We start from the raw sequence: 27266 nt of genomic DNA on the forward strand, positions 1-27266 counted from the left end.
TTAGTGCTGCACCGGCTAACCTGCAAGAACTTGAAGTTTCATTAACTTAAACTTATACAACATTGAAGAGACAGAAAAATTTCTTTTGAAATATAATTAATTCAAATTCAACTTTTCCCAATACAAAGTTCAAATTCGGGAATAATTACTAAAGACAATTATCAAGAAGATTTGGAAAACAACCAATTAGTCTACAAGATTTAGCTGTGGGAGTTGGTGTTATTTAATCATGGGCAGTGATAAATTCACCCCTTCATTGATGAATTCACCCCGTATTTTTCAAAATGGACTGTACAGCCCGCACCATAGGATGATCCAAATCGCCAATTTGATGGTTTGTGTCCCAGACCCCATCAAATGGGCGGTTTGGATCATCCTATGGTGTGGGGTGTACAGTCCATTTTGAAAAATTCGGGGTGAATTCATCATAGAAGGGGGTGAATTTGTCACCGCCCTTAATCATTTATATTTCAACATCCCCACTCAAGTGTGGCTCCTCTTTTTAGTTAGCCGTACACATGGATTTTTTATATCAAGGAGTTGGGTTTTGAACTAGTGAGAAAACAATCAAAATGTATAAAGATAGCAAGATATCAACTTAATCATGAAAGTGACAAGGATAGAAATCCCACTTACTAAATCTAGTTTAGTTGTTAATCTATCCAAACTGCCTAATTTACCAGACACCCAATCCAACAATCAGATATGAATGAATCTGATATTTTCTTGTTACCATGTGAAACAACCAATTGCCCCAGAAGCTTAAGCTGTTAGAGTTAGTGTTATTTAATCATTTACACTTCAAAAGAAGAGAAAAAGAAAGATCATGCCTGTGTGGAAAATATTTGAGGCAACCCCAAACAGAACAACCTCCCATAGAGACTCCAACCACATAAAACTTTGATCCAATCTCCATATAATCCGCGAGTTCTTGAATGTCCAAAGCATCACTCTGGACCGATCGCTTCGGATTCGGATCGCTCTCCCCATACCCAGCTCTATCCAATGACAAGAAATAAATCCCCAATTCCTCTACCAGCCCCTACAAGTACCCACCAAAAAAAAAAAATCAAAGTTAATTCAAATGAAAACACAACAAAATAAATCAAAATATTTTGTTTTTTCAAAATGGGGTTTGTTAGTACTTGAGATGTAGGTAGTCTGAAGTCTTTGGATCTGCCAAATGGATGAACTAGGACGATTTTGTAATTAGCCTTTTCTTTGGGAACCCCAGTTTCTTTATAGGCAAGATATCTTCCATCTCTGAGTTTGATTCTAGGGGAAGTAACAGGAGGACCATTTGGAGAGCCACAAATCTTTGTAACTGGAGCTTTGATAGCCTTATAAGTCCATCTCAAAGATGCCCCCATCAGGACTAATGATGCTATTTGTGCAAACATTCCTGAAGATGTATGAATTTTACTGCATCTAAACAAACACATTCTTAAAAGAAAAGAAAAAAGAATATATAAACATACCTTCAAGCTTAGTTTGATTATATGAGGAAGGTCTTCCTGATGTTTGTGAGGGATTGCAATTGCATTTTGTTCTCTGACTCCTTTTTATATGGATTCTACCCACAATACAACAAAGAAAGCCTCTAGATGGCTTTAAAAAAGAGGAGAGAGCAGTTTAGGGAGCTTCCTAACAACCCAACTTGTCACTTGTCATTGATCACCATTTTTAATGATAAGAATGCCCTTATTTTTTTTATAGAATGTCAAGTGTATCCCTAAATTGAAGGCAGAAAATTGCAAATATATCCCTACTTTCGGGGCCACACTCGAAAAATGTAATGATTAAATCCTTAATCACTACATTTGTCCTGGTCTGTCGCATGTCAGACGAGCCACCTTGTGAATGAAGACCAAATCCCAAATCTTAATTATACTGATTGGCAATCACTATTAATGGATTGACGAGCCACCTCGTGAATGAAGACCAAATCCCAAATCGTAATTATACTGATTGGCAATCACTATTAATGGATTGTGAAGCAGCAAATTGAGTTAGGAATTAGAGTTTAAGGGTTACAATTCTCAACTCCAATGGTATTTTAAAGGAATTCATCCCGCATTTTTTAAAATGGACTTATAGCCCACACCATAGGATGATCCAAACCGCCCATTTGATGGTCACAACGTAAATAGGTTGGACCCCAAAAGTCATTTCCATAGGATGATTCTAACCCTCCGATCTAAAGACACATTATGGAAACTTCTATAGATCGGACGGTTGGGATCATCCTAGGGAAATGATTTTTGGGGCACAACCTATGTACATTGAGCTTTGCATATATTTTATTTGGGATTTGCTAGACAAGAAAGCCATTATGGGGCTAACTTTGCAATGTAAGAACAGTCACATATGTCAGATTTTTTTTTTTGAAAAGGGCAACAGAATATATATATATATGTAAAAACAGAACCGATGTGGTCCTGAAGGAACAAAGATAATACAAATATGTCACATATGTCAGATTTTGTCTTATCTATGTAATTAATCTGATGTGTCTATTCTCTCTTTGCAAAAGTCAGCTGTGAAATAGCTTTCAGCGTAGTTTCTTAGCAAATCCCTTTTTATATTTCTCATTCTCCACATTAACTTCCAATCTTCCATCCATTATTCGTACTTTGAAAAAAAAAAAAAAAAGCCGTCAAAGTCTCATTTTTTAACTAAATTACATAGAGGAAGTCTAAACTGAAGGGAGCCCTTGCGAAAAAGAGGTGAGAGGGCTCTCTTATTGGCTACATCACCATCATGTTTGACTTTTCAACGCATGATGGTGATGTGCATTAATAAAGTGAAGGGAGCCCTTGCCAAAAAGAGATAAAAGGGCTCCCTCATGGGCTTCACATCACCATCATGCAGTCAAACGTGATGGTGATGATGTGCAGCCAATGGGGGAGCTCTGTCACCTCTTCCCTTCAGTCTAGAATTCCTCAATTAAATATTTCTTTCAAAAGAGTCGGCTGAAGAAAAAACAAGAAATGAAAGCGAAGGTATAAATGTATAATGGTGTCGGTAGGTGGAAAAAAAGCTATCAGACACATGGCCCAATCCGCATAACGAAAAGAAACTTGCCAAGACAATGAGCAAAAAACAAAAGAGGGAGACAAAATAGAAACAGCCTTTGATTAGACTATATATATGTTACTGTGTGAAGGGATGAAATCAACCGTTCATTATGGTGGGGCCAAGAAACATTGGTCAGAAACAAAATCCTACTCGTCTGATTAGTTTAAACGGGTTTTAAAAGCCCAAGTAGTGGATAGTTTATAGTCAAAAGAAGTTGAGAAAATAGGTATGAGGTATGAGTTTGATACAATGCTACTTTGACCTCTTTCTCATGGATTTCTTTTTCCCAATAGTTCTTTCTAGATGCTGATTTTCTCCACCAAAGATGAACATTTTGTAGTTGGTTTTTATTCTTCTTTGTGGATTTTCAGTTTTGAGTAAAACTTTTTACATGCTATACATTTTCACTGTAAAGTTTTCCTTTTCTGTTTGATCGATGTCACGCTAAAATGAGTTGAGGTAATCAAATTAATCACGCCAAATGCATTCCGTTGCCAATGTTAAATGAATTATCATGGGGTCTTAATTCATCATCACCCCAATCTGAATGATCTGGAGTAGCAGAAGCACGAAAAAAGGTAAGATCATAGTCTCACTTAGAAGAGAAACCTTGAATCCACAAGGAGAGGTAAAGATTTTATTTTAATGAGAACCAAATTGCATACAATATTACCAATATTATTTAAAGACTATTCTCCTTCTTTATCCTACCCAAAGTAACTCTAGTTCTCCTCTCATCCTAAAACTTATCTTAATAGATACAAATCTTATCACATGCCAAACCCCTCCACTTGAATTAGATCCGGCAAAAAGTGACCCAGACCCACAGGTCTACCCGGCCTGTTCGGGTATTGCGGGGTCCGGGTCACAGATTACTACCCGTCTAAAATTTTTACCCGGCCCGTACGGGTCGTGAGACTGTTGACCCGTAGCGGGTTGACCCGCGGGTACTCGTAAAAATAAAAAATAAAGACCAAAATATCGTTATTTTGGGCTGCTCTCCTCTTTTTAAAGTGTCTAAATATTGTTCGACGATCTTATTATTTGTCAAAACATAATATTCATTACAAAAGCTCACTGTTTCAAATTTGCTATGGCATCGCTAACAAGCACTGTGAATACTACAGTTGATCATGGTAGGTTTTGAAGAACTTAGTTGAGCTGCATCCGGAAATGCAGTGGTGACTGGTCCATTTTAGAGGCATTTGAAAATTTACAGGTAAATTTACTTCCAAGAAGGTAGAAATTTACAAAGACTGCTAAACTGAAGTAGTTTTACCTTCATTTCCAAAATGGCTTAATTCGTTCGGGAACTTGAGATTCATTCGGGAAACAGTTTGAGATTCATTCTTCAATCATACAAAAAAATGGTTGCCGGGTTACTCCGCGGGTATACCCGGCCCACTCGGGTAAGGTACGGGTACGCCAAATGGCTACCCGTAGAATCACGGGTAATTTCTTCCCATACCCGTACCCGTGCGGGTTACCCATTTGCCGGGTCTAACTTGAATGAAACTTGTCATCGAGTTTGTTGGAAAGTTGCTTATTTCCCAAGCCACCGATCTATGAGGTGGAGCTTAGTGATACAGATGCAGATCCTAAGCAAATTGAGGGTGTTGTAACACCACAGTCTAGCAGTAGCCATGAGCCACAGATGCAGTATGAGAGTCTTGCCATAGGCAAACCAAAGAGAAATACCAAAGCACCGGTCAAGTATGGTTTTGAAGATATGTTATCTTTTGCATTAGTTGTTGGTTCGGGTGACCCTTCTACTTTTCAGGATGCTATTAGCAGTGTGCAGCATGATAGATGGATGACAGCTATGATGGAAGAGATGGAATCACTCCAGAAGAACAACACTTGGGAGCTTGTTGAAAAATCCAAGGACAGGAAAGTGATCGGGTGCAAGTGGATATTTCGAAAGAAAGAAACTATATTAGAGAAGGAAGAAGAGAGATTTAAAGCTCGGTTGGTAGCTAAAGGCTACGCACAGGAAGAGGGGATCAATTATAATGAGATCTTCTCTCCTGTAGTGAAACACACATCATACGTGTTTTATTGGCAATGGTAGCTATGTCGGATTTAGAGCTAGAGCAGCTCAATGTTAAGGTAGCATTCTTTTACGGTGAGTTGGAGGAGGAAATATATATGGAGCAACCATAAGGGTTCATAGAGCAGGGTAAAGAAGAATATGTTTGCAAGCTAAAGAGGTCGCTTTATGGATTAAAGCAATCTCCCAGGCAATGGTACAAGCTCTTTGATTCCTACATGTTGCGGATTGGCTACACACGCTGTGAGTATGATTGTTGTGTTTATTTTAGAGCTATTAATGATGGTTCTTTTATTCTTTTGATATTATATGTCGATGATATGTTGATTGCTGCCAAGAACGAATATGACATTATTTCTCTGAAGTCTAAGTTGAGCGAGGAGTTTGATATGAACGATCTAGGGGCTGCAAAACGGATCCTTGGAATGGAGATCCATAGAGACAGGAAAGCAAAGAAGCTATGGGTAATGCAGAAGAAGAATGTGGAGAAAGTGTTGGAAAGGTTCAACATGTCAAATGCTAAACCAGTTAGCACTCCACTAGTGAATCACTTCAGGTTGTCTGCAGAGCAATGTCCTACTACAGACGAGGAGTTGGACTACATGTCTCAAGTTCCATATGCCAGCACAGTGGGGAGCCTCATGTATGATATGGTATGCAGTAGGCTAGACTTATCACAGGCAGTCAGTGTGGTTAGTAAGTATATGAGCAATCCAGAAAAAGAGCATTGGAATCCGGTAAAGTGGATTCTCGGATACTTGAAAGGAACGACGGATCTTGGCATTATGTTTGATGGGCATTGTACTTATACACAGTTAGTAGGATATGTGGATGCCGATTATGCAGGTGATTTAGATGAGAGGAGGTCTACTACAGGTTATATGTTTACATTAGCCGATGGACCTATTTCATGGAAGGCAACGCTTCAGACTACAATTGCTTTGTCTACGATAGGGGCAGAATATATGGCAGCAGGTGAGGCAGCCAAGGAGGCTATTTGGTTGGGTGGTCTTGTCCGTCAGTTGGGACTGAAGCAAGGAAGTGGGTTGTTGCATTGCGACAGTCAGAGTGCTATTTATTTAGCGAAGAATCAAGTGTATCATGCCAGGACTAAGCACATTCATGTGAGACACCACAAGATAAGAGAGTGGGTAGCAGATGAAAGTATTCACTTGAAGGAAGTACATATAAATGACAATGCAGCGGATATGTTGACTAAGCCAGTTACAGTGACTAAGTTCAAGCATTGCTTGGACTTGGCGAACATCACTAGACATTGATCATTGGTGGGGCACCCCAACAAGTGGCGTGGGCACCTCATGTGCAGGAGGTGCGGAGCTATGTTCTTTAGGTGCACAATAGATGGTACAGTTGATCTTCACGTGGCTGTGAAATAAGTTAAGGTGGAGATTGTTGGAAAGTTGCTTATTTCCCAAGCCACCGACCTATGAGTCGTGTGGTTTGGGGAAAGTGTATTTTGGCTTTGTAGCCAAAATAGAAAGTGTGTTTTTCTTTTTTGGAAAAACTCTCCCTCTCTTATATGATTCCTTGGCCAAGAAAGTAGAAGCAAAAAGCTAGTTGTTTTGTGCCTCTTGAATTGGGAGAAGAAAGGCGACGGAGGTAAGAGAAAGATTTGTTCCCTTGTGTGCACTACAAGAGAGGAAGTCAATAGGGGTTTTGTAAAGGGTTACAAGGGAAGGGTTTGAGAATCGATCAAGTGGTGGATTGATTAAGGAGCCAATTGTAATCTTTGTATCTTTCTTGATTAGTGGAATATTTCTCTTAGATCACCCGTGGACTTAGGCTTTGCCGAACCACGTAAAAAATCTGTGTGTTCTTTGTTGTTGCTATTGTGTGATTTATTTTATCTTGCTTTTGATCGTGTATTTTGATCGGACCTTTATCCATCGGATTTTCTACGGAGTTTAATTGTGAATCCAATAATCAGTCTTGGACTCACAATCTGTTCTCAAAATCCAAAACAAACGGAGCCTTAATTTTTATTCCAATAGTAATTAAGTTACATATGGACTCTCAAAATTTAAAACAAGCATGGCCCTAAAATAATATTTTAACAAAGATCATTTTGGTAATACCCATATTGCCTCTATTTTTACTTCATAAAAAACTTAGTCACCAAAACACACAAGATTCTGGAAAAAAAAGAAGAAGAAGATGAGTGCTAATATCAATGGCCCAACTATTCTCCGTGTCCTTCACTTGGGCATATTGTTGACATGGGCAAGGCTATGCAAATAACATACATTCTCTTAGGTTCCATTTCTTTCGACGTAAAATGGGCATAAAACAAATTGTACATCTATTTTTCCAAGATTAGGCAGAGAGATTAGAGGGCTCATTTCCAACTAAAAGCTCCCTTAGGATGGTATCACCGAAGCCATTCGCATACACGAGGAAGTGCCCCATATCAGGAACCTCATGATATTTGATCCAAGGAAGCCTTTTTGAAACATGGCGTTGTAGCTTGACCGGGACAAGCCTATCTTCATAACCTTGCCAGATATGAACAGACCCCTCATTGCTGAGAAATGGGTTGTTTATTTCCATCGGATCAAATTCCCAAGTCCCAAAACCAACAATCAAATCTCGATGAATGGATTCGAATTCTCCTTGTTGTAGCGCATTATTCTGGAATTAAGGAAAACATGAATTACTTGAAGTCTTTAATACCCATTATCATTGTTGCAGAGTTTGGAGGTGAGGCTCCCATCACCTTCACCAAAAGGGAGGAAGATGCCCATCTACTTAAGCAAATGATGTAAGCAAATCTACTAGGCTACCCTGCTTGGATAATTTTATCTTCAATAAACTAGGGGTGCAACTTGGACTGGGTTGGATCGGGTTGAGGACAACCATACCCCAACCAGAGGTAGTATTACCACAATCCTAACCCGACCCAATCCGGGACACAAGTGGGGGGTGGTCGACCCTAACCCAACCTGCCTCTAAACCTCTCAACCTTAACCCAACCCATCCAACCTTTTTTTTCCCAAATGGGGGCAGGTTGAGTTGGGTTAGATTTCGGTCGGCCAATGGCAAAAACAAAACATACATATATAAAGAAAATATAACCTTAATATTTTGAAAATGACGATAACATTAGAGGACAAGGGTCGGGTGAGGTTGCCCAAGGCCTCAACACTAACCCACCCGAAATTGGGTTTCCTTTTTCCCAACCCGAGGAAATTCCAACCCAACCAGACTTGAAATCGAGTCCTGTCTGGTTCGTCTTCAGGTCAAGCCCAACTTGCACCCCTAGAATAAAACCCTGGGATTGGCTATCCTACTAGTATAGTACAGCCTACCCATTGGGAGGAGGATAACAAGCCTATTCAAGGATAAAGTAAACCCAAGCTTGCTATCCCAATATGAGGAATGCTAAATTCACAGGAGGCCTTGAAAAAAAAAACAAGGAGCAAAGGGTGCCCTTGCAAAAAAATAGGAGCAAAGGGCACCCTCATTGTTAAATTCCATTTAAGACGAGCAAAGGGCGCCCTCATTGATCAAATCCAATTTATGACAGTTATGATCTTAATTTTCCTTGCCATCTTAAATGGGATTTGACCAATGGAGGCATTCTTTCCCTTTTTCGGGAAAGGGTGGTCTAGCATTCTTCCTATGATATACATTTTTAGCAATTAGCAAACAAAACAATTCCAAATTCAAGGGTGTAGACCTTTTGGGGGAAAGAAAGTACCTCAACATGGGGCAAGGTAGCCACTATCTCTTTGTCCTGTGGACTGAGAGTTTCAGGATTCCCCTCAAGAAGGCTTAATGAAGGGAACCATTTCTGAGTCATCCACCAATAAAACAAGGGAGGGGCGTAGTGCGCAATCCGGAGCACCCATTGATCCTGTACAAGGTGACAATTGTAGCCATCTCTAGACAAATTGGCCGGAAATGATTTCCACCAGTAATTAATGATTGGAACCACTAGGACTGCCCCTGCTAACCTGCAAACAAGTTCCCATTCTTTCTTTAACAAGGTGAACAAAGTGTGAATAAACCAATTGCTCGGGGTGTCAACGGATCCACTTCGGGTTGGATCCGCCAATGTCACAGTCACAATCCATTCAAATTCCTTATCGGTCGAGTCGGAGTCGGATTGTTCTTCGGATCCTACTTTCCACGTCATGATCACGATCCATTTTAATTCGGACCGTCCATTAGAGTGTCCTATTATGTCCCACTAAGCTAAGTAAACAATTAATTTTTTTAAAAAGAGATAGAATGGCAGTCCACTATTAGTGTGTCTCTATGCATTTTCTTCAACTAAATTAAAAATTTATCTATGTTTAATCTCTGTGTATAATAATGCTTGTAAACAATAAAACTAATCAAAATTACATACACAAATATAATGAATAACTATTATCAAAGAATATGATGCATAAAGAACAAAACCCCTCTCTCTTTTACTTCATGAAAGTATGAAATGAAACGACTGAAATGAGTGAAATTGCATTCCCATCCAATTCATTAAGTGATAAGAGAGGTTTTGACCAAAATACCCTTCATAGAAGTTAGCATTAACAAAATTTGGAGGGTATTTTAGTAAACCATTTCGGAATGTGACTATCCAATGGGCATCTGTGGCGTGCCCACACACAATCCAAAATTTTTCGGATCCCAGATTTGATGATCCGAAATATGCTCATGGATCCTATTCATATGTTTAGATCCCGTTCATTAACGTCCGGATTCAGACGATCCATCGGACCGTCTGGATCCATTGACACCCCTACCAATTGCTCCAAAATTTCAAGTTGTTACTCATGATGAATTCGAGACTCAGAGGCGCCCTTGCATAAAAATGGGTAAAGGCGCGCCCCCATTGATCAATATCTATTTAGGATGGCACAGAGAAATACAATCATAACTGTCATAAATGGATATTAACCAATTAAGGTGCCCTTTTACCCATTTTTGCAAGGGTTCCTGTGAGACGTCTTTAATCATTTATACTTCAACATTCCCCTTCAAGTGGATTTTTTTAGTATCAAGGAGTTAATGGGTTTCGAACCCAAGACCTCTCTCGATACAATTTGAAACAACCAATTACTCCAAAAGCTTAAGTTGTTAGTGTTGCGTTATTTAATAATGTATACTTAAACACAAAGAAAGGAGGATGATCATGCCTGTGTGGTATGTATTTGAGGCAACTCCATATAGGATAACCACCAGTAGAAACTCCAATCACATAAAACTTGGGTCCAATTTCCAACAGGTCTGCTAACTCTTGAATGTCGAAAGCTTCGCTTTTCACCGACCTCTTTGGATTTGGATCGCTCTCTCCATACCCAGATCTATCGAAGGACAAGAAATAAATCCCCAATTCCTCTACAAGATCCTGAACAAAATGAAAATGAAACCACAAAACATTCAATCAAACTATACTAGTTAAGAGTGTACATCCATTCAATAAAACATGAATAATGCTGGAGTTTCTTTGTACTTGAGATGCTGGGATGCTAAAATCCTTTGATTCGCCGAATGCGTGAACAACTATGATTTTATATGTAGCCATTTTTTTGTGAACTCCTGTTTCTTTGTAGGCAAGATATCTTCCATCTCTGAGTCTAACTCTAGGTGAAGTAATAGGAGGACCATTTGGAGAGCCACATATTTTTGGAGGGGGAGGTTTTATGGCTTGATAAGCCCATCCCAGAAAACCCAGCACAAGAACAAGTCCTACTCTTGTAAGCATCTCTGAAAAAGTGTGAACTATATGGCATCAAAATCATATTCACCCAAAACAAAACAATAAAAGATACATATAAGTTTCTTATGAATTAACAACTCTATGAAAAGGGATAGAGAGATGTACCAAGCAAGAAGAAGACCACCTCAAAGGAAATTCTATGCCTTTTGTTTGTTACTTGTGGGAGAGATTGGGATTGTCTTTCTTAAATTTATAAAGATTCTGGATGAGACCTTAAATAAGTTATCTCTTCTTCTGCTTCTTTTTCATTAGGAAAAATTGCCAACGGGGGACTCCAAAATACAAGAATTGTGAACTAGGGACACCCTTTTCAAAAATTATTAAAGAGGGTTGATAACTCCCTTTTGAGAGTTTGACAACCCCATTTAGAGGGTTGATAACCTCCTTTTAGAGACTTGATAACCCCCATTTCATCCCTCTCTAACAATTTTACAAAAGTGTGTCCCCCGTTAACAATTCTTGTATTTTTGGTGCCACCGATGGGCAATTTTTCCTTTTAATTATTTGCGTCTTGACTTTGCTGACACGGTGTTTTGGATATCTCAATCACCCATCTGGTGGGCTCCATTGTCATTAATTCAGAACCATAAAATTAAAGTGGAGTGATATATTCGCCCTCTTTTTCTATCTTGGACAGCCCCCCTCTATATGACTACTCTTTTACACTAGACAGGGCTGTCCCAAGTAAAAAAATGGGGTGAATATATTAATAATATGGCTGAATTTTGTGGGTCATTAGGATCTTAGATCACTATTACAATAACGTGACCACTAGCTCATCTACAGTGCCCCATTTGATGGATCGTCTGGGATGATAAAGTAGCTGATTTTGTTTCTACTTTTTTTTTAATGATAAGAATTATATTAATAATAGAGAAGAACCAAGGCCAAGAGGATCTTGGGAGAAGATAATAGGGAAGAAAGCAGAAAACCATAGAAAGCGAAATACAAATCATAAAGGAAGAAAATCAAATATCTCCATAGATGCTCTATTTACCCAGTCCCGATCCCCAGCTCCAGGGTCGGAGCCAGGAATTTACACGGGGCTAATTTACACTTTGCCTAATCTCTAAGATTTCTATTCAATCTAGATCTCTAAGACTCTTAACCATACTAGATCTCTAAGACTCTTAACCATACTAACAAACTAGAGATTAAATAACATCAAATATAGACTAATTTTTCTTCCTAAATGGACCCATCTATGCATGTAACATGGGCCTACTAAGAAATGACAGAGGTGTGACATCCTGGGCTTTTTGGCTCCCATTGCCATATTTCTAATGATGCAGAGGTAAGAGCCATATTACAATCCATCAGGCTGGTAGGCGCGCACATTATGGATAGTGAAAGATCCCACATTGGAAAGGGAGGAACAGTTACAGGGCTATATATGTGGCTTTCTCCTTTTCCTGTGTAGACGTGTTTTCAATATCTCCAAGGGGTGGGCCCCGCGGAGTGGGTCGGGCACGGTTAGTGCTGCTAGAAAACAAAACCGGGGATGGTAGATGACCCAGAACCGGACAATATCTATACAATGGGGTCAGAGCGTGACAGATAGAGTGATAGTAGAAGGGAACTCGTTAAATGTAATTAGGTCGTTGAACGGGAGCCTTGCTCCTCTATGTGGTTTCTTCACTAGTTTGATGAAATTAGTAATCGAGTGGAAGGTTCTACCACCTATTTTCTTCATGTAAGAAGGTCGGCTAATTCGGAGGTTGACATGCTAGTTAGATTGGGCTCTTTGATTTTTTCCTCCCTTAGGATCTCTTGCTATATTTTTTCTTTCTTTTTCGTTTTTGCTCTAACCTCCTCGGTCAGGGTTTGGTCACCTTTGTCTCTTTTTTTTTTGAAAGATAACAGAAATATTATTAAAAAGAAGAGAGAGGACAAGATGTCCCAGTACAAAGGTGTTTTAAGCTATACAGCAGATCAACGCAAGGTCATAGCCTCTGAAAATATTACAATGACAGACATTAAGATGACACCCTCTTTTGCCAGCGTGTCTGCCGAGGAGTTGGCAGTTCTCCTACGATGTGTGAGAGTAGGGCGAATGGCCCTTACAAGGTCCCGGATTTCATCAAGGATATTATGTAATCTCCATGGCCCTCCACCGTTATTGGTCGCCCATGCTAAGACATTAGAGGAATCCCTCTCCACCATTAAAGGCCCAGAGTTATCAGAGAAGTACCATCTGAGTCCGAAAAGCAGACCCCTAGCCTCGGCTTCGTTCGAGTCGCAAATCCCTGCAGGTCCGGAATATGACATTATAGTTCTCCCAGATGAATCGGGAATCAAACCCCCAAAACCAGCAGGTCCAGGGTTGCCTTGGAAACTGCAGTCAAAATTAAGTTTTAGCCATCCCTCCCCCTGTGCAACCCATATCGGTGTTATCTCCCTCCGAGGTAGCCTTTCGTGCGCCATCACATGCCAGTTTTTCAATGCCAGACCAGTAGAGTATGGAATGCTTCCGTTCGCCTTTGCCCAGGAGATAAGGGCTAATCTGATTTCCAGAGTAATGTGCCTCCAATGCCTCGCCTTGTCATTGAATATGCGGTTGTTCCGTTCCTTCCAAATGTACCAAGTAATGGTCACCTTTGTCTCTTCTCTTTCTTTATAATGAAATCCTTCATTGAAATTAAAAAAAGAAGAAGAAAAGACTCCAGGGTATAGAGGCCATGTTTAAATCATTACTAATGATGGAACTGCCCTCATGATTGATCCTTAATGAAGCACAAATGAATAGGATAAATGGATCCATTAGAGAGGGATAGATCAACTAGCTTATGATAATTTGATCCCGAGTTCGGGATGTGAAGGACAGCATTAGAGAGGAAAATTCAATGGCAGAGGAGGTGGGAAAGAAGTGAGGACGGCATGAGAAAGATCCATCCACATACCCAAGGAGATTATATGCGCTGAAAAGAGGAAAAAGCATCAATTGCTAAAGCAAAAAAAGATCTGCAAAAGAGCTCGAGGGACACGAGATTTTTTGAAGTTAGGGAGGGAAACGAGAGATGACCGGGATCGAGTGAGAAGAATTGTTTTTCGGTGTGGAAGGAGAGACTGTAGACAGAGGCGAAGGGAGAAGAGGAAGGGAAAGTGTAAACATGAGATAGTTTTAACATTAACTATGAACATCTTGGCAAGAGAAGAGGAGGAGCCCAATCTGAGTGAACAGATTCATCACGAGAATCATGGATCACAGAGCTCAGAGAAAGGTAATATCACTTTAGCAAATACATTAAGTGTACTGGATTGCTCCGAGACAGAAGACAACGATATAGAAGAAGCAGAGCAGAGGAAGTTAAGCAAGAAGAAACCAGAAACGATGAACCTCAACCTCAACCTCTCAAAAAAAAAAAAAAAGACACTATCGATCAAGGAAATTCATCTCAAGGAACTGGTTGCGGAAAGGAAAAGCAAACCCACCAACCCCACAAAAACTCAACGTGACAGGAGGTGAGTAGAAAGAACCACCAAAATTTGTGGAAGAGCCAGAGAGCTAGAAAATTGAGTTAGAGTATGATAGACACTCTTAATTATTAGTGGTTCTTGAGATACTTTGTGCTTTCACTTTTCCTTAGATATTGCTTCTAAGAATAGGCATTGTCTTTGTTCTCTTGGTCCGTATCCCTATTCTTGTGATAGGGTTAGTGTTTTGTATGCTGATTGCATTATCCTTCTCATTCTAATAAACCGGTAGGGGTCCCCGCCAAACCCCAGCTTACCTATCAAAAGAACATCTTGACAAGAGAACCATTTGCTAACCAATTAGTTTCCCAATTGCTCAACATATGCAAAATAACTATCAGATCATCAAAAGACCCATATGGGCAATGACCAGCTACAATTTGTTTTTTTTCATTTCCTAAAGCATCAGACATTCTGTCCTAAGCAGGAGAAGTTAATATGGCTTATGTAACTTGATATAGCTTTTCTATCAGTCAGTCAGGCTGAGAATGTTGGCCAGTATAGAAGGAATGACTTATCTATGTGGGGCTAAGCATAGGTAAAACAAAAGAAGAGAGTGGACGTGTGGATGTTGATGCCAAAAAAAAAAGACATTCTGTCCTGAACAAGAGATAGTTTTTTTCTTTTTTGAAAAAGATACCATTAATTAAATCAAAGAACATTACAAATGCACTTCACGGGGGAGAGAATTGCCACATATACAAGCTCCTGATTTGGCAAGGCGAACAGGAGATAATTTTAACATTTCAATAGCATTTATCATCAGAACAGTTGACAAATAAAATCCTAGTGAAGATTGAACTTGGAAAAAAAACACAGCCAAACAAAAAAGTCAAAATGGGGAAGATAAACACACCCTCTTCTTTATTCAAAACATTTTTCATTAGCCGTTACAACATTGGAGAGCTGGCTCTTCTAGCTAGATGGAATAGAGGGTTCTTCTCCAAGTAAAAGTGCCCTCAGTATGATATCACTCCAACCATTGGCAAACATGAACATGTGCCCGCCATCGGGAACCTCATAATACTTGATCCAAGGAAGCTTTTTCGAAACATAGCGCTGTAGGGTGAAGGGGACGAGCCTATCTTCGTAGCCTTGCCAAAGATGAACAGTGGCCTCATTGTTAGGGAATGGATTCTTTAGATCCATTGGATCAAATTCCCATGTGCCGAAACCGATCAACATGTCCCTATGCATCGAGTGGTATTCCCCTTGTTGTAGTGCCTTATCCTGGAATTAAGACTAACCATGGTAAGCTTCATTTCACAAGGACTACTACTTATTTGAAATACACAACTTCATAAATATTTGATCCCAATACATAAGAAAATCGATAATGCTAAACATCATTTGCCGAAGTCCCTGATTGTTTTCGATTTTGAGAGTTGATTTTGAGTCCAAAACTGATTGTTGTACTCAAAATTAAATGCAATTCGAATCATCTGCCAAGGTTCATATTTGTTTTGGATTTTGAGAGTCAATTTTGAGTCCAAAACTGATTATTGGACTCAAAATTAAATGCAATTTGAGTCCAATAATAAGTTTTAGACTCAAAATCGGTTCTCAAAATCCAAAATAAACAGGGTCTAATGATGGAGTGACCTCGGCCCGTTGATTGGTATAGGAGAGGGGACCCATACATCAAAAACTAGAAACTCATATATGGGTCCCATCGCTTGCGGGCCAAAGGGCAGAGGAAGCTCGAATTATAACAGCATTCCTGTAATAAAATCCGATAAGCAAACACAAGTTATTAAGCTACAAATCTCTAGACAGTTAGCAGAAGAGAACATTCTAAATCCGAAAAGTTGTGAAAATGTTAGTAGATAAAGAGGTAGTACCGCAAGAGAGCCCCTGGCTACTGCAAACATTTTAATGATCTCTTTGTCCTGGCGACTGAGAGTATCAGGGTGTCTTGAAACAACGGCTGAGGAAGGGAACCACTTCTGAGTCATCCACCAGTAAAACAAGCGAGGAGCGTAGTGTGCGACCCGAAGCGCCCATTGGTCCCTTACAAGCATCAACTTGTAGGCTTCACTAGAAAGATTGGCCGGAAATGAAGGCCAGAAGTAGTTTACTACTGGAACTAATAGTGCTGCCCCTGCTAATCTGCAAGGACTTAAAATATCAGTACGAAATATTTTGGGAGGTAAGAAAACCTTAATAGAGACAGTATCAGAAGGGACCAACAACCACGAAATCACCCTTCAAAAACACAACCAAATTAGAATTTCTGCCAGAAACTGTTAACTTACCAACTTCTCCAATAGCTTAAGCTTTTGGAGAAGTTGGTAAGTTAACAGAAACATGTTATAGAAGCTATAAGATGTAAGCAATTCAGTTCTCCACGAACTATGTGAGGTCTTGAGATGTTCCTCTGCTTCTTGCAAATGGAGCATAATTGGACTATGACAAAACAAGGGGTGATTTTTGTGAAAACTGCCTATTTAGGATTCAATGAAAATGCAAGAAAACATAGGCCCAGTTAGTTTTAGATTGTGACAACCGTTTGTGGACCGGTTGGGGGGCCAGTTAGTTTGGAGTCCATTAATTGGTTTGGGGCATATAGTCAGTTGTCACAATCTAAAACAAACAGGGCCAGAAAAGTTGGACCTAAAGAAAAACAGAAAACAAAAACACAAAGAGTCACAAAGTCCAAGAACTATAATATTCCTCTGACAGCCCTTTAAATAATACTACACGACAAGGTGCTTAGCATCTTTATCAAAACAATGGAGTGCTGAAATTATTTCCCTAAAAAGATAGGGGAATGCTCGACTGACAAGGGCCCTAGAAAAAAAAAAATATGTAAAGGGTGCATCCATTGGCCAGAACACATTTAGGATGGCAAAATTCACAATTACAACTGACATGAATGGATTTTTACCAATAAGGGCGCTTGTTAGTCTAGCATTCCTCTAAAAGGTAAGATTTTCTGTTTAAATAAGGGAGATGATTTTTTAGCCCCCCGTAGGACTATGCGCCCTCTTTTAACGTGAATTGTGGGCAGACTTTAACGCTTTTTGACGTCAAATCACATTAAACTGGGGGCGCATAATCATAAGGGGGGTTGGGGGGTGAAAAAATCATCGCCCTTAAATAATCATAAAACAAGATCGGTTATAGGGGTGTAAACGGATCGAATTCGGAGCGGATATGGTTATATCCGAATTCGATTACAGTATACACTATCCGAATTTGGATTCGGATCCGGATTTGACGGATATTTAATATCTATTACCGAATTCGTATCCGCCGGATATTGTTCGAATTCGGATATTATCCGTATCCGTTTATCCGGTAAATTCGAACATTTTATTGCAGCACTTTATCTTTTTTCTCCTTCTTATTCGAATGAATTTTCCAAACCCTAAAACTAGCCATCTACATTCTCTTCACAAAATTAACTCTCAAACCCTAAAATATATGAAATTCTCTTCTTCCTTTTAAAACAAAGGCAGAGAGAGAGAGAGGCGGTGGGGATGGATGATAGTATTGGTAGTGGTCTTTAGGTTTTTCCTTTTTTTTTTATATATAATGAAATGGGTTTGGGCTATTTTGATGGAATGGGTTTGGGCTATTTTTGTTTTTTTTTTCATAAAAAGAAAATTCACTTTTCTTTTAGAAACAAAAGATAGTGTGTCATTACTAAAAATAAATATTAATGATATTACTAATAATAAATAAAAAGGATGTATTTCTCAGAGGTGGCTGGTCCCATCAAATTGGTGGGCCCCGTCCCATCAAATCATGAAGTGTAAAAATGGTTGGCCCCACCATATCCATGTGTTTGGGTTGACATGGTGGGACTCACCCATCCAAATATGAGATTTAAAATGGTACCATCCCATCAAAACATGAAATGTAAAATGATGGGCCCCACCCTATGCATAAGAAAAGGATAGTGCGATTATTAAAAGAAGGGGCAGACAATGCGCGTTTATCAATTATAAAACACATGATTTAAAATATCAAGGATGGGAGGATGTCAGGATGAGTAACATGGTGTCAACAGCATGGTTTCATATAATAAGAAGGAAAAATGAAAAGATATTGTTTTGAACGAACATCGAGGTGTTTGACCATTCCACCAACCTCGACCCTAATCCTAGTCCGAATGCTTTGGAGTCTGGACAGGGCTGAATCTTGACCGAGTCAGGTTTGACTCGATCGGAAAAGATCAAGATTCATACCCCCCCTGGTTTTGAATTGAATCTTGTGTGTGAAATTTCATTCATACGATTAAAAAATGGGGAATGTTATCGGCACTACTGTATTTTGATGAGGGCACTCTCACTTTGCTAAAAGTATGGTATGGCCCGTACCGTAGGATGATCCAAACCGTACATTAGATGGGCCACAGTTTAAATAGGTTGTGCCCCAAAAATCATTTCCATAGGTTGATCCTAACCCTCTATAGATCGGAGGTGGCTGGTCTGACATGCAACAGACCAGCTGCGAAATGCCTTTTGCGATGGACCCTAGCAAATCCCAATAAGGAAACAAAAGCAAGAAGGAAGAGAAAGATCAAACCTGTGTGGTATGTATTTGATGCAACCCCAAACAGATCCACCTCCCATGGAAACTCCAACCACATAAAACTTCGAACCCAATTCCAACTGATCCCCAAGTTCTTGAATGTCAAATGCTTCACTCTTCGGTGATCTAGTCGGATTTGGATCGCTCTCTCCATACCCAGCTCTATCATAAGACAAGAAGTAGATCCCAAGCTCCTCTACCAGTTCCTGAAATTAAAATCAAACCCACAAAATGTTGAAGCATAAATGATTAAATAACACCAACTCTAACAAATTTTAGAGTAACAAGTTGTTTCACTTGGTATCATAGCGTGATTACCTCACAGGTCTTGGGTTCCAAAACCCAGATCCACCACTACGGTTAACCCAAAAAAAGTGGCCACACATGATGGGGAGTGTTGAAGTATAAACGATTAAATAACACAAACTCTAATAGCTTAAGCATTTAGAGTAATTGGTGTTATTTAATCAAATTTGCTGAACCCTTTTCTCGCAAAATAATAATAATAACAAAATCTTGAGTTTTCCTCTCCAAATGGTACCTTAGACACTGGTAAGCCAAAGTCTTTGGTGCCGCGAAAACCATGAACAAGGATGATTTTATATGTAGCTTTCTCCTTTGGAACACCAGTTTCTTTGTAGGCAAGATATCTTCCATCTCTGAGTTTGATTCTAGGCGAAGTTACAGGAGGACCATTTGGAGAGCCACATATCTTTGGAGGAGGAGGTCTTGTGGCTTGATAAGCCCATCCAATAAAACCCACCACCAAAATTAGTGCTATTCTTCCAAACATTTCTCAAAATGTCGAAATATTCACTAGAGTTTCTGCAAAATGGGATGGGGAAAAGAAAGATAGAGGAGAAGAAGGGATTAGGAGACTGGGGCAAGTTGTGCCTATTTTATAGTTCAATTATTGGAAATGTTATCAGCACTACTGTATTTTGATGAGGGCACTCCTCATTTTATTAAAAGTACGGTACGGCCCTCACCATAGGATGATCCAAACCATCCATTAGATGGGCCACTGCCTAAATAGGATGATCCTAACCTTCCGATCTGAATGTTAGAGAGTTGATTAACCCTCTATATATCGGAGGGTCAGGATCAACCTATGGAAATTATTTTTGGGGCACAACCTATTTAGGCTGTGGCCCATCTAATGGATGGTTTCAATCATCCTATGGTTTGGGCCATTCCGTACTTTAATAAAGAGAGGAGTGCCCACATCAAAATACAGTAGTGCTGATAACATTTCCGTAAATCATTATTTAAAAAGAAAGACAAGGAGGCAATCTTGACCTTCTAGATGCCCATCTGCTAAAATGTAAACGCAGAAGAGAATCCATTTCCTTTTTATTGGGTTCATACGGTGATTGAAGACCGTTCATCTTGTCGGCCCAATACTTTGGAATGCATCAGACGGCTGATGTTTATTGACCCAATGTTTAGCATTGGGCCATCCACGACAAAACGCGTCGGTTGATATAGTCTCCATTTATTGACTGGGACTTTATAATATATCCGGGGGCACATGTTTCAATAATAGCACCCACTCCTAACTTTCTCCTTTAATTAGTATTCTCAAGATGCTCTCAACTGCTAATTAATTTGCAAATAAAGCAAAATAGAAGACTTCATTTGCCAAAAATAACCCATTAATAAGACGAAAAACACTTGGAAAATAAAAAGGAAATAGACATGACCGTTGATTTAACCTTTTTTAGAGGTGTCTTTATTGCTTTTATGGGGATTTGAACCCTTCCTTTGTTTAAATGATGCCCGTTATAAAAAAAGATTCCTGTTTTCTTAGCAAATCTCATCAAAAGAAAGGTTAGTTAAATGTGGGGAAGTGATAAATCCGCCCCTTTGGATTACTAGGAAAAATAAATTATCCATTTGAAATTGTACAGACCACATCATAGGTTGATCTAAACCGTCCATGTTGAGAACCTCAACTCAAGCCGGGTTGTTTTGGATTTTGAGAGCCAATAGTGAGTCACCAATAATCAGTTTATAACTCACAATCGGTTATGAAAATCCAAACCAAACATGGACTAACATTTAACAAAGGGAAATATTATCCGCACTACTATATTTTGATGATCACACTCCTCACTTTATTTAAGTATGGTATGGCCTGTACCATAGGATTATCGAAACCGTCCATTGTGGACTGTGGAGACTATTTCAATATTGAAAAAGAAAAACACAAATATACAGAACTTCTTCAGATGGAACCAAAATTTGGGTTTCGGGTTGCCCGACAGCCCAACCCGACCCAACCCGATTTCAATTGGAGTTGATTTTTCCCAACCCAACCCAATCCGATTTGCGAAAAAGCTTAACCCAACCCAACCCAAATTCGTGGGAACATCCAAGTAGCAACGATGGTTTGAAATTATATATAGTGCTAATGTCCTCACTACCATATTTTATAATGGCATTACTCACCGTATTTTGATGATCGCACTCCTCACTCTATTAAAATGTACGGAATGGCCCGTACCCACCCTGTGTCCGTACTTTTCGTATGTAGATTACGATTTTACCCTGAAATAATTTATCATAGAGATAGATGTTAGATATCAACAAAGAGGTTAATGGTAAAAGAGTAATGTTGACGTGTAAATCCCAGATACAGAGAAAAGAAATTTCTTTTGGATGGGCCACTTCCTACATAGTTTGTGCGCGAAAAATAATTTTCATAGGTTGATCCGAACCCTCCAATCTATAAAGGGTTATAGGTTGATCGAAACCGTCCATGTGATGGAACACAACATCAATCAGTTGTGCCCGTAAAACCATTTCCATAGGTTGGTCCTAGCCCTCTAATCGATAGGGTTTCCATAATTGTTGTTCTTCTTCAGTTGCCTGGAATCCGTCAATATTTTGCAAGTGTCCTGCATGAGTAATATAAGGTAGTTCTTTCGTCATTGTCATATATCTCTACCTCTTCTTGGTAGTTTTTTGCCATAATTGTCATAGACAAGCACCCTATGTCGGTACTTTTCGTATGTAGATTACGATTTTACCCGCAAAAAATTTCTCATGGAGGCAGATGTTAGATATCACCAAAGGGGTTAATGGTAAAAGAGTAATGTTGACGTGTAGATAAAAAAGGTGGGACAAAAGCGGAAATAACGGCAAATGACACAAATGCCCTTACATGTGGGATACAATTGGAATTATGGCAGTGAGACACAAGCGGAAAAACAGCAAAGGGTGGAAGAACTTAACCCACGATTCCGCCTTTAAAAGAGTAATGCTGACGTGTGGATCAAAAAGGTGGGATAGAAGCGGAAATAACGGCAAATGACACAAATGCCCTTACATGTGGGATACAATTGGAATTATGGCAGTGTGACACAAGCGGAAAAAACAGCAAAGGGTGGAAGAATTTAACCCACGATTCTGCCTTTATGTATAGTAGTTAGATTACTTGCGACACCCAGCACCGAGGTATCAATGATTGCAGAGATGTTGATGTACTTCACGTCAGAAGGATTCAATGGGGCTGATTGCCACGTACATTGCTGCCTGGTGTCCCAAGTAATCAAAAGGGGCAGATTTATCACTTCCCTAAATGTGGAATGACATTATAAAAAAGGGTGATCCCATTCTCTCTTTAGACTATGCGCACCTGCATTATTCATTTTGCGGATCTTAGAAACTTATCCCTCACCGGACTTGATATTTTCATCTGTTTTTTCTAGATCTTTCAACGCGTCTCTTTCTAGCGTAGCCACAGAGAGGTGTTGAGGGGATAATGTAGGCTCTGTGCGTTTTTGTTAAGAAAAACCCCACAATAGCAACCTGCAATTTGAATGGTAAAGCAAAACGAAATTGGCAGCCTAAATCCATGGCAGAGGAGATGAGAAAATCAACTACAAGATATCGCTCACCAAACCTATTACGCAACCCTTGCATATCCATTTCCTCCTAAATAATGGGCCACACGATGTTACGTGCTTTATGGGACCACTTGGAGTAAAATAAATTAGTTTTGATTTTGTTATTTTTAGAGATTGCTTTCTTAGTTGTTTGATTCAGGTAGGAGTCTTAGAGATTAGAGGGATCTAGATTAGAGGTTTTCTATAAATAATATGTACGCTCCTTTAGAGGGATCTAGATTAGGGGTTTTCTATAAATAATATGTACGCTCCTTTCTTAAAAGAAATGATGAAAATTGTTTTAGAAATTGTGTCCAGTGCACAAAAGAGGATCGATCCTTCCCTCGAAGTGAATCAAGAGGCTGATCTTCCCTCTAAGAAGATTAAATCTGTTGCAGACCAATTTAGGTTCAGTGCAATCAGTCCTGCGTCATGAATACATCTTTGAAGATTTTGGATTCCCTGGACGATGATTTTCAGAAGATGAAAGTATATGTTTTGAAACTGATAGAAGAGCAACTGTGATTTGCGGAAGGCGAGAACAAAATCAGCATTGCTGATCAAGAAAATGCGCGAAGATGAAAGAAAGCAAATCGAAGAAAAGAAGGTTACGAAAAGGAAACGACGAAATAGAAAAAGAGGAGAAAAGAAGAAGAGAGAAAAAAAATAGCCAAAAGAAAGGGTGAAAAAGGCACAAAAGAAAGTTTATAGCCAAAGAATCTACCATTCCTCTTCTCAACCACAGCCATCTATGCATCAACATCCAAATCATTCCTAAAAATTACAACGAATGAGCTTTGATGAACACCGAAATGAAATCGCTTTTAAAATGGAGTTGTCTCATCCATTGATGAAGATATACCGCAAGACAAAGAGAAGAAGAAAAGGAGGGAGAAGGAAAAAGACTTTCGAAAAATGTGCAAGATCTGATTTTTCACCAGCTAGCCAGTGCTTAATCTCCAACCTTGAGGACAAGGTTGATTTAAGGGGTAGGAATGTTACATGCTTTATGGGTCCCACTTGGAGTAAAAGAAATTAGTTTTGATGTAGATGGTTTTAGAGATTGCTTTCTTCGTTGTTTGATTTGGGTAGGACTCTTAGAGATTAGGGTTATCTAGATTACGGGTTTTCTATAAATAATATGTACGCTTCCTTTCTTAAATGAATGAAGAAAATTGTTTCAGAAATTGTGTCAAGTGCACAAAGGAGGATCGATCCTTCTCTCGAAGTGGATCAAGAGGCTGATCGTCTCTCTAAGAAGATTAAATCCGTTGTGGACCAATTTAGGTTCGTAACACACGAATTCGAGACCTAAATGAACAATTTCTTTGGACGTAAATGGGCGTGAAACAAATTTTACACCCATTTTTAAGTGGGAAAATGGGTGTAGTTTGTTTACCCGCTGGCAATCATCACATTGAACTTTAATCATGGCCAACCATCTAGAGGGCCCTACCTACGATTACCACAAGGGTGATTGACACAAACTAGCTGGATCTCGATGGCCAATAGCTTCGCAGAACATGTTTCCTGTTCGTTAATAGCAATATTAGCTCTGGTTTATATGGAGTCGCCTATCACCCAATCGAGTTGACTCGACTCATTATCGAGACGAGTCAAGTATTAGAATTTCAAGCCCACCTGGGTGTGATCTAGTCCATTGATGTGATATAAGTAGGGGTGTCAATGGATCTAGACAGTCCGATGGATCGTCCGAATCCGAATGTTCATGAACGGGATCTAAACATATGAATAGGATCCACGGGCATATTTCGGATCATCAAATTTGGGATCCAAAAATTTTCAGATTGGATATGGGCATGCCACAGATGCCCATTGGATAGTCACGACCCGAAATGGTTTGCAAAAATACCGTCCAATTTTTGTTAATGCTAACCGTTCTATGAAGGGTATTTTGGTCAAAACCTCTCTTATCACTTAATGAGTCTGATGGGAATGCGATTTCACTCATTTCAGTCGTTTTATTTCATACTTTCACGAAGGAAAAGAGAGAGGGGTCTTACGATCTCGTTAACTGAATACTCAGCCATGTCAACTGAGAACTCGATCGAGCCACATAGATCGAATGAATGTTTATACTAACAAGATTTTTGGTGTGAAGACTTGTTTTTCTTTTCTACAATCTTTCAAATTAGTCATTATCCTACGCTAAAAAATGAAAAGGAGCCCCGACGCAACCCGAGAAACTATCTTGGGGAGGATTGGGTTTTCCTGTAAAAAATTAGACCCGACCCGACCAGACCCGATTCTCGGATAGGATAGGGTTTTGGAAAACCGGACCCACCCGACCCTAGTTGCACCCCTACTCACAACCCCTCTATTGAGGGTAGGAAATCTAGGCAACAAGAGGAATCACTGGTAAGGACCCTATCACTGGCAGCATTCCATGTCATCATTCTTTTGACATATTGCAGCCCAAATCTCCTAGACAAAAGACCTCTAGATATCCACACCAGTATGAGGTCATTTTCTCCCAATTGCTCTTTTTTTGTAAGAAGACCAAAGACCTCAAGTGAGAGATCCGCTTGATACATTATTGCAAACTCCCTATGCAATTAATGTCAGGAGAAACAAAAAACTCCAACCCCAATTGAATGAAGTAGCCAAGACATGACAATGAAATTCCTTCACTTCCCAGAATCCCTAGGACGGATCATCCCCTTTTTGTCCTTTCAATTTACCTGTTATCTACCCCACTTTTTTTCAACTACGAATAAAGATTTTTGTTGATTAAGCCCATCAAAGATGGTTTATCCCATTGCGTAACTGTGGTGATCAACAGACTTGGCTGGTCATTGTGACTACTTCCCATAGTCGATAAACTTTTCTTGTTAGAGTCTTCTTTATCCACATTATGATTCAGATCGCATATAACAAGAGACAATCTAAAGAATTCTTCAAAAGAAAGCAGAAAAAATAAGCAACCTCAAATAAATGGTTTGAATATGATTGGTGTAAACGACTTCAATAAGCTTATAGAGGGTTACTTCAAATACAAACCCGCTCCGATACCATGATATCAATTAAGTTTAGAAGATCGAATAAGAATAAGAAATAAGAGCTCAGAAGAGGAGAATTAGAGGAAGAAAAGAGAAAAGAGAGGAGAGAAAACGAAGAGGGGAAAAGGTTTTCTTGTAGTTGGAAAACCCAACCCACGAACAATATTATTATTTGCTCAAAAGGGAAAACCCAAAGATGGCCCAGAATTCACTTAAATAAACTCAAGTGGTTTAAACATAAACTACAAGGAGATAGCAAAATACCCCTCTACAAAAGTAACCCACGAAAATAAACATAATGGCCCTTGCGACTATAAAATGATGGGCCTTTTCAATTCTTCTATAATCTTAACTTTTAGCTTTATATAAAATCTATTGATGTTGATCAGCTACAAAATACAAGCTAAGAAAAGAAAAACAATTACCACTCTATTCTGAGGTGCAATCAATTTGGAGTGAAGCTAGCATTATCCTTTTTTGGCAGCGAAACAAACTATCTATCACATCGATTCCACAGTGATGTGGAACAAAAATGAGAGGTCTATAGTTCCATTGACAAGCCTGAAACCAGCCAAGAGAGGTCAGTGGTCCCTATTAATTCTTTAAGTAGGGCTGCCATCAATGATGTTCTTTCACAACTTTTTGGGAATTTAGGTGAATTTGCATCACCATACCATTGCAAACTCAACTCAACGCAACTTGTTAGGTCTAAAATTGGTAACAGGTTATAGTAGGGCCGGAAGGGCTGATCTGACAAGCCACAGCTGAAGGGCTGGTGGAGTCCTGCGCTGCACAAGGGCATAGACAAGAAGACAAAGGGTCAGAAGACCAACCCGGAGTGTTGCTCCGGACGGGCGCTTCGACACTCAAGTCAGTATGAGCAAGAGTGCAGAGCAATGTCAGAGCAGAAAGCTTAGGGTTTTTTATTTCAGATCCCTCACCTTAGCACAAGTGAAGGCTATTTATAGTGGTTCTGAGCCACCTGTCCAGGACAGGTGGTGGCCCCTGTATGGACCAGGTCTCATACCTAGCCACCTGTCCAGGACAGGTGGTGGCCCCTGTATGGACCAGGTCTCATACCTAGGAGGGGCAGGTGGAAGTCCCTGATTGGTCCAGGTGTCACACCTAGCAGGGACAGGTGTTGGCTTTGCAGTGGTCCCTGTGAAGGCCACGTGTCAACAGCCAATTGGTTGCTGAGTTCGGACCCCATCGCTGAGTTCGGACCCCATCAGTTGCCCCCTGGTTCTCCGAGTCGTGACAGCGGCTAGGGGAAGCAAAAAGAGGGTTAAAACAGCATCTGGCCGGCCTTAAGGACTCTGGGCACCTGAGGCCGGCCTCAGGCAGGGGTCAGGAAAAACTGCGGCGGCCAGGGGCCTCTGGGCGGCCTGGTCCGGCCTTGAAACTTGGCCTGAAGGAGCGCGGCCGGGCAGGAGCCCCTGTGCAATCCAGTCCGGTCGAAATTTGAACCAGAA

The 27266-nt window shown here is 39.8% G+C and overlaps 1 protein-coding gene across 2 annotated transcripts; it reads right to left on the bottom strand.

Moving 5' to 3' along the window:
* Positions 1–7212: 7212 nt before the first annotated feature.
* On the bottom strand, positions 7213–19764 carry LOC143863492 (uncharacterized). Of its 2 annotated transcripts, XM_077374167.1 has the most exons (8): positions 19426–19764; positions 18879–19090; positions 16187–16454; positions 15363–15575; positions 10605–10757; positions 10288–10499; positions 8847–9102; positions 7213–7777 (listed from the first exon to the last, which is right to left on the bottom strand). In XM_077374167.1, exons 1-8 carry the CDS (start codon positions 19675–19677, stop codon positions 7463–7465), a joined length of 1881 nt encoding a protein of 626 aa, XP_077230282.1. In that variant the 5' UTR covers positions 19678–19764; the 3' UTR covers positions 7213–7462. The 2 variants fall into 2 exon arrangements, with proteins under 2 accessions (XP_077230282.1, XP_077230281.1); XM_077374166.1 differs by lacking the exons at positions 15363–15575; positions 16187–16454; positions 18879–19090; positions 19426–19764 and adding an exon at positions 10977–11132 and having other exon boundaries at positions 10605–10858.
* Between the last annotated feature and the right edge of the window lie 7502 nt (positions 19765–27266).

The sequence above is a fragment of the Tasmannia lanceolata genome, unplaced genomic scaffold (genome assembly GCF_043159265.1).
Source record: "Tasmannia lanceolata isolate RefF3 unplaced genomic scaffold, GAP_Taslan_0.1 ptg000044l, whole genome shotgun sequence".
Taxonomy (NCBI): domain Eukaryota; kingdom Viridiplantae; phylum Streptophyta; class Magnoliopsida; order Canellales; family Winteraceae; genus Tasmannia; species Tasmannia lanceolata.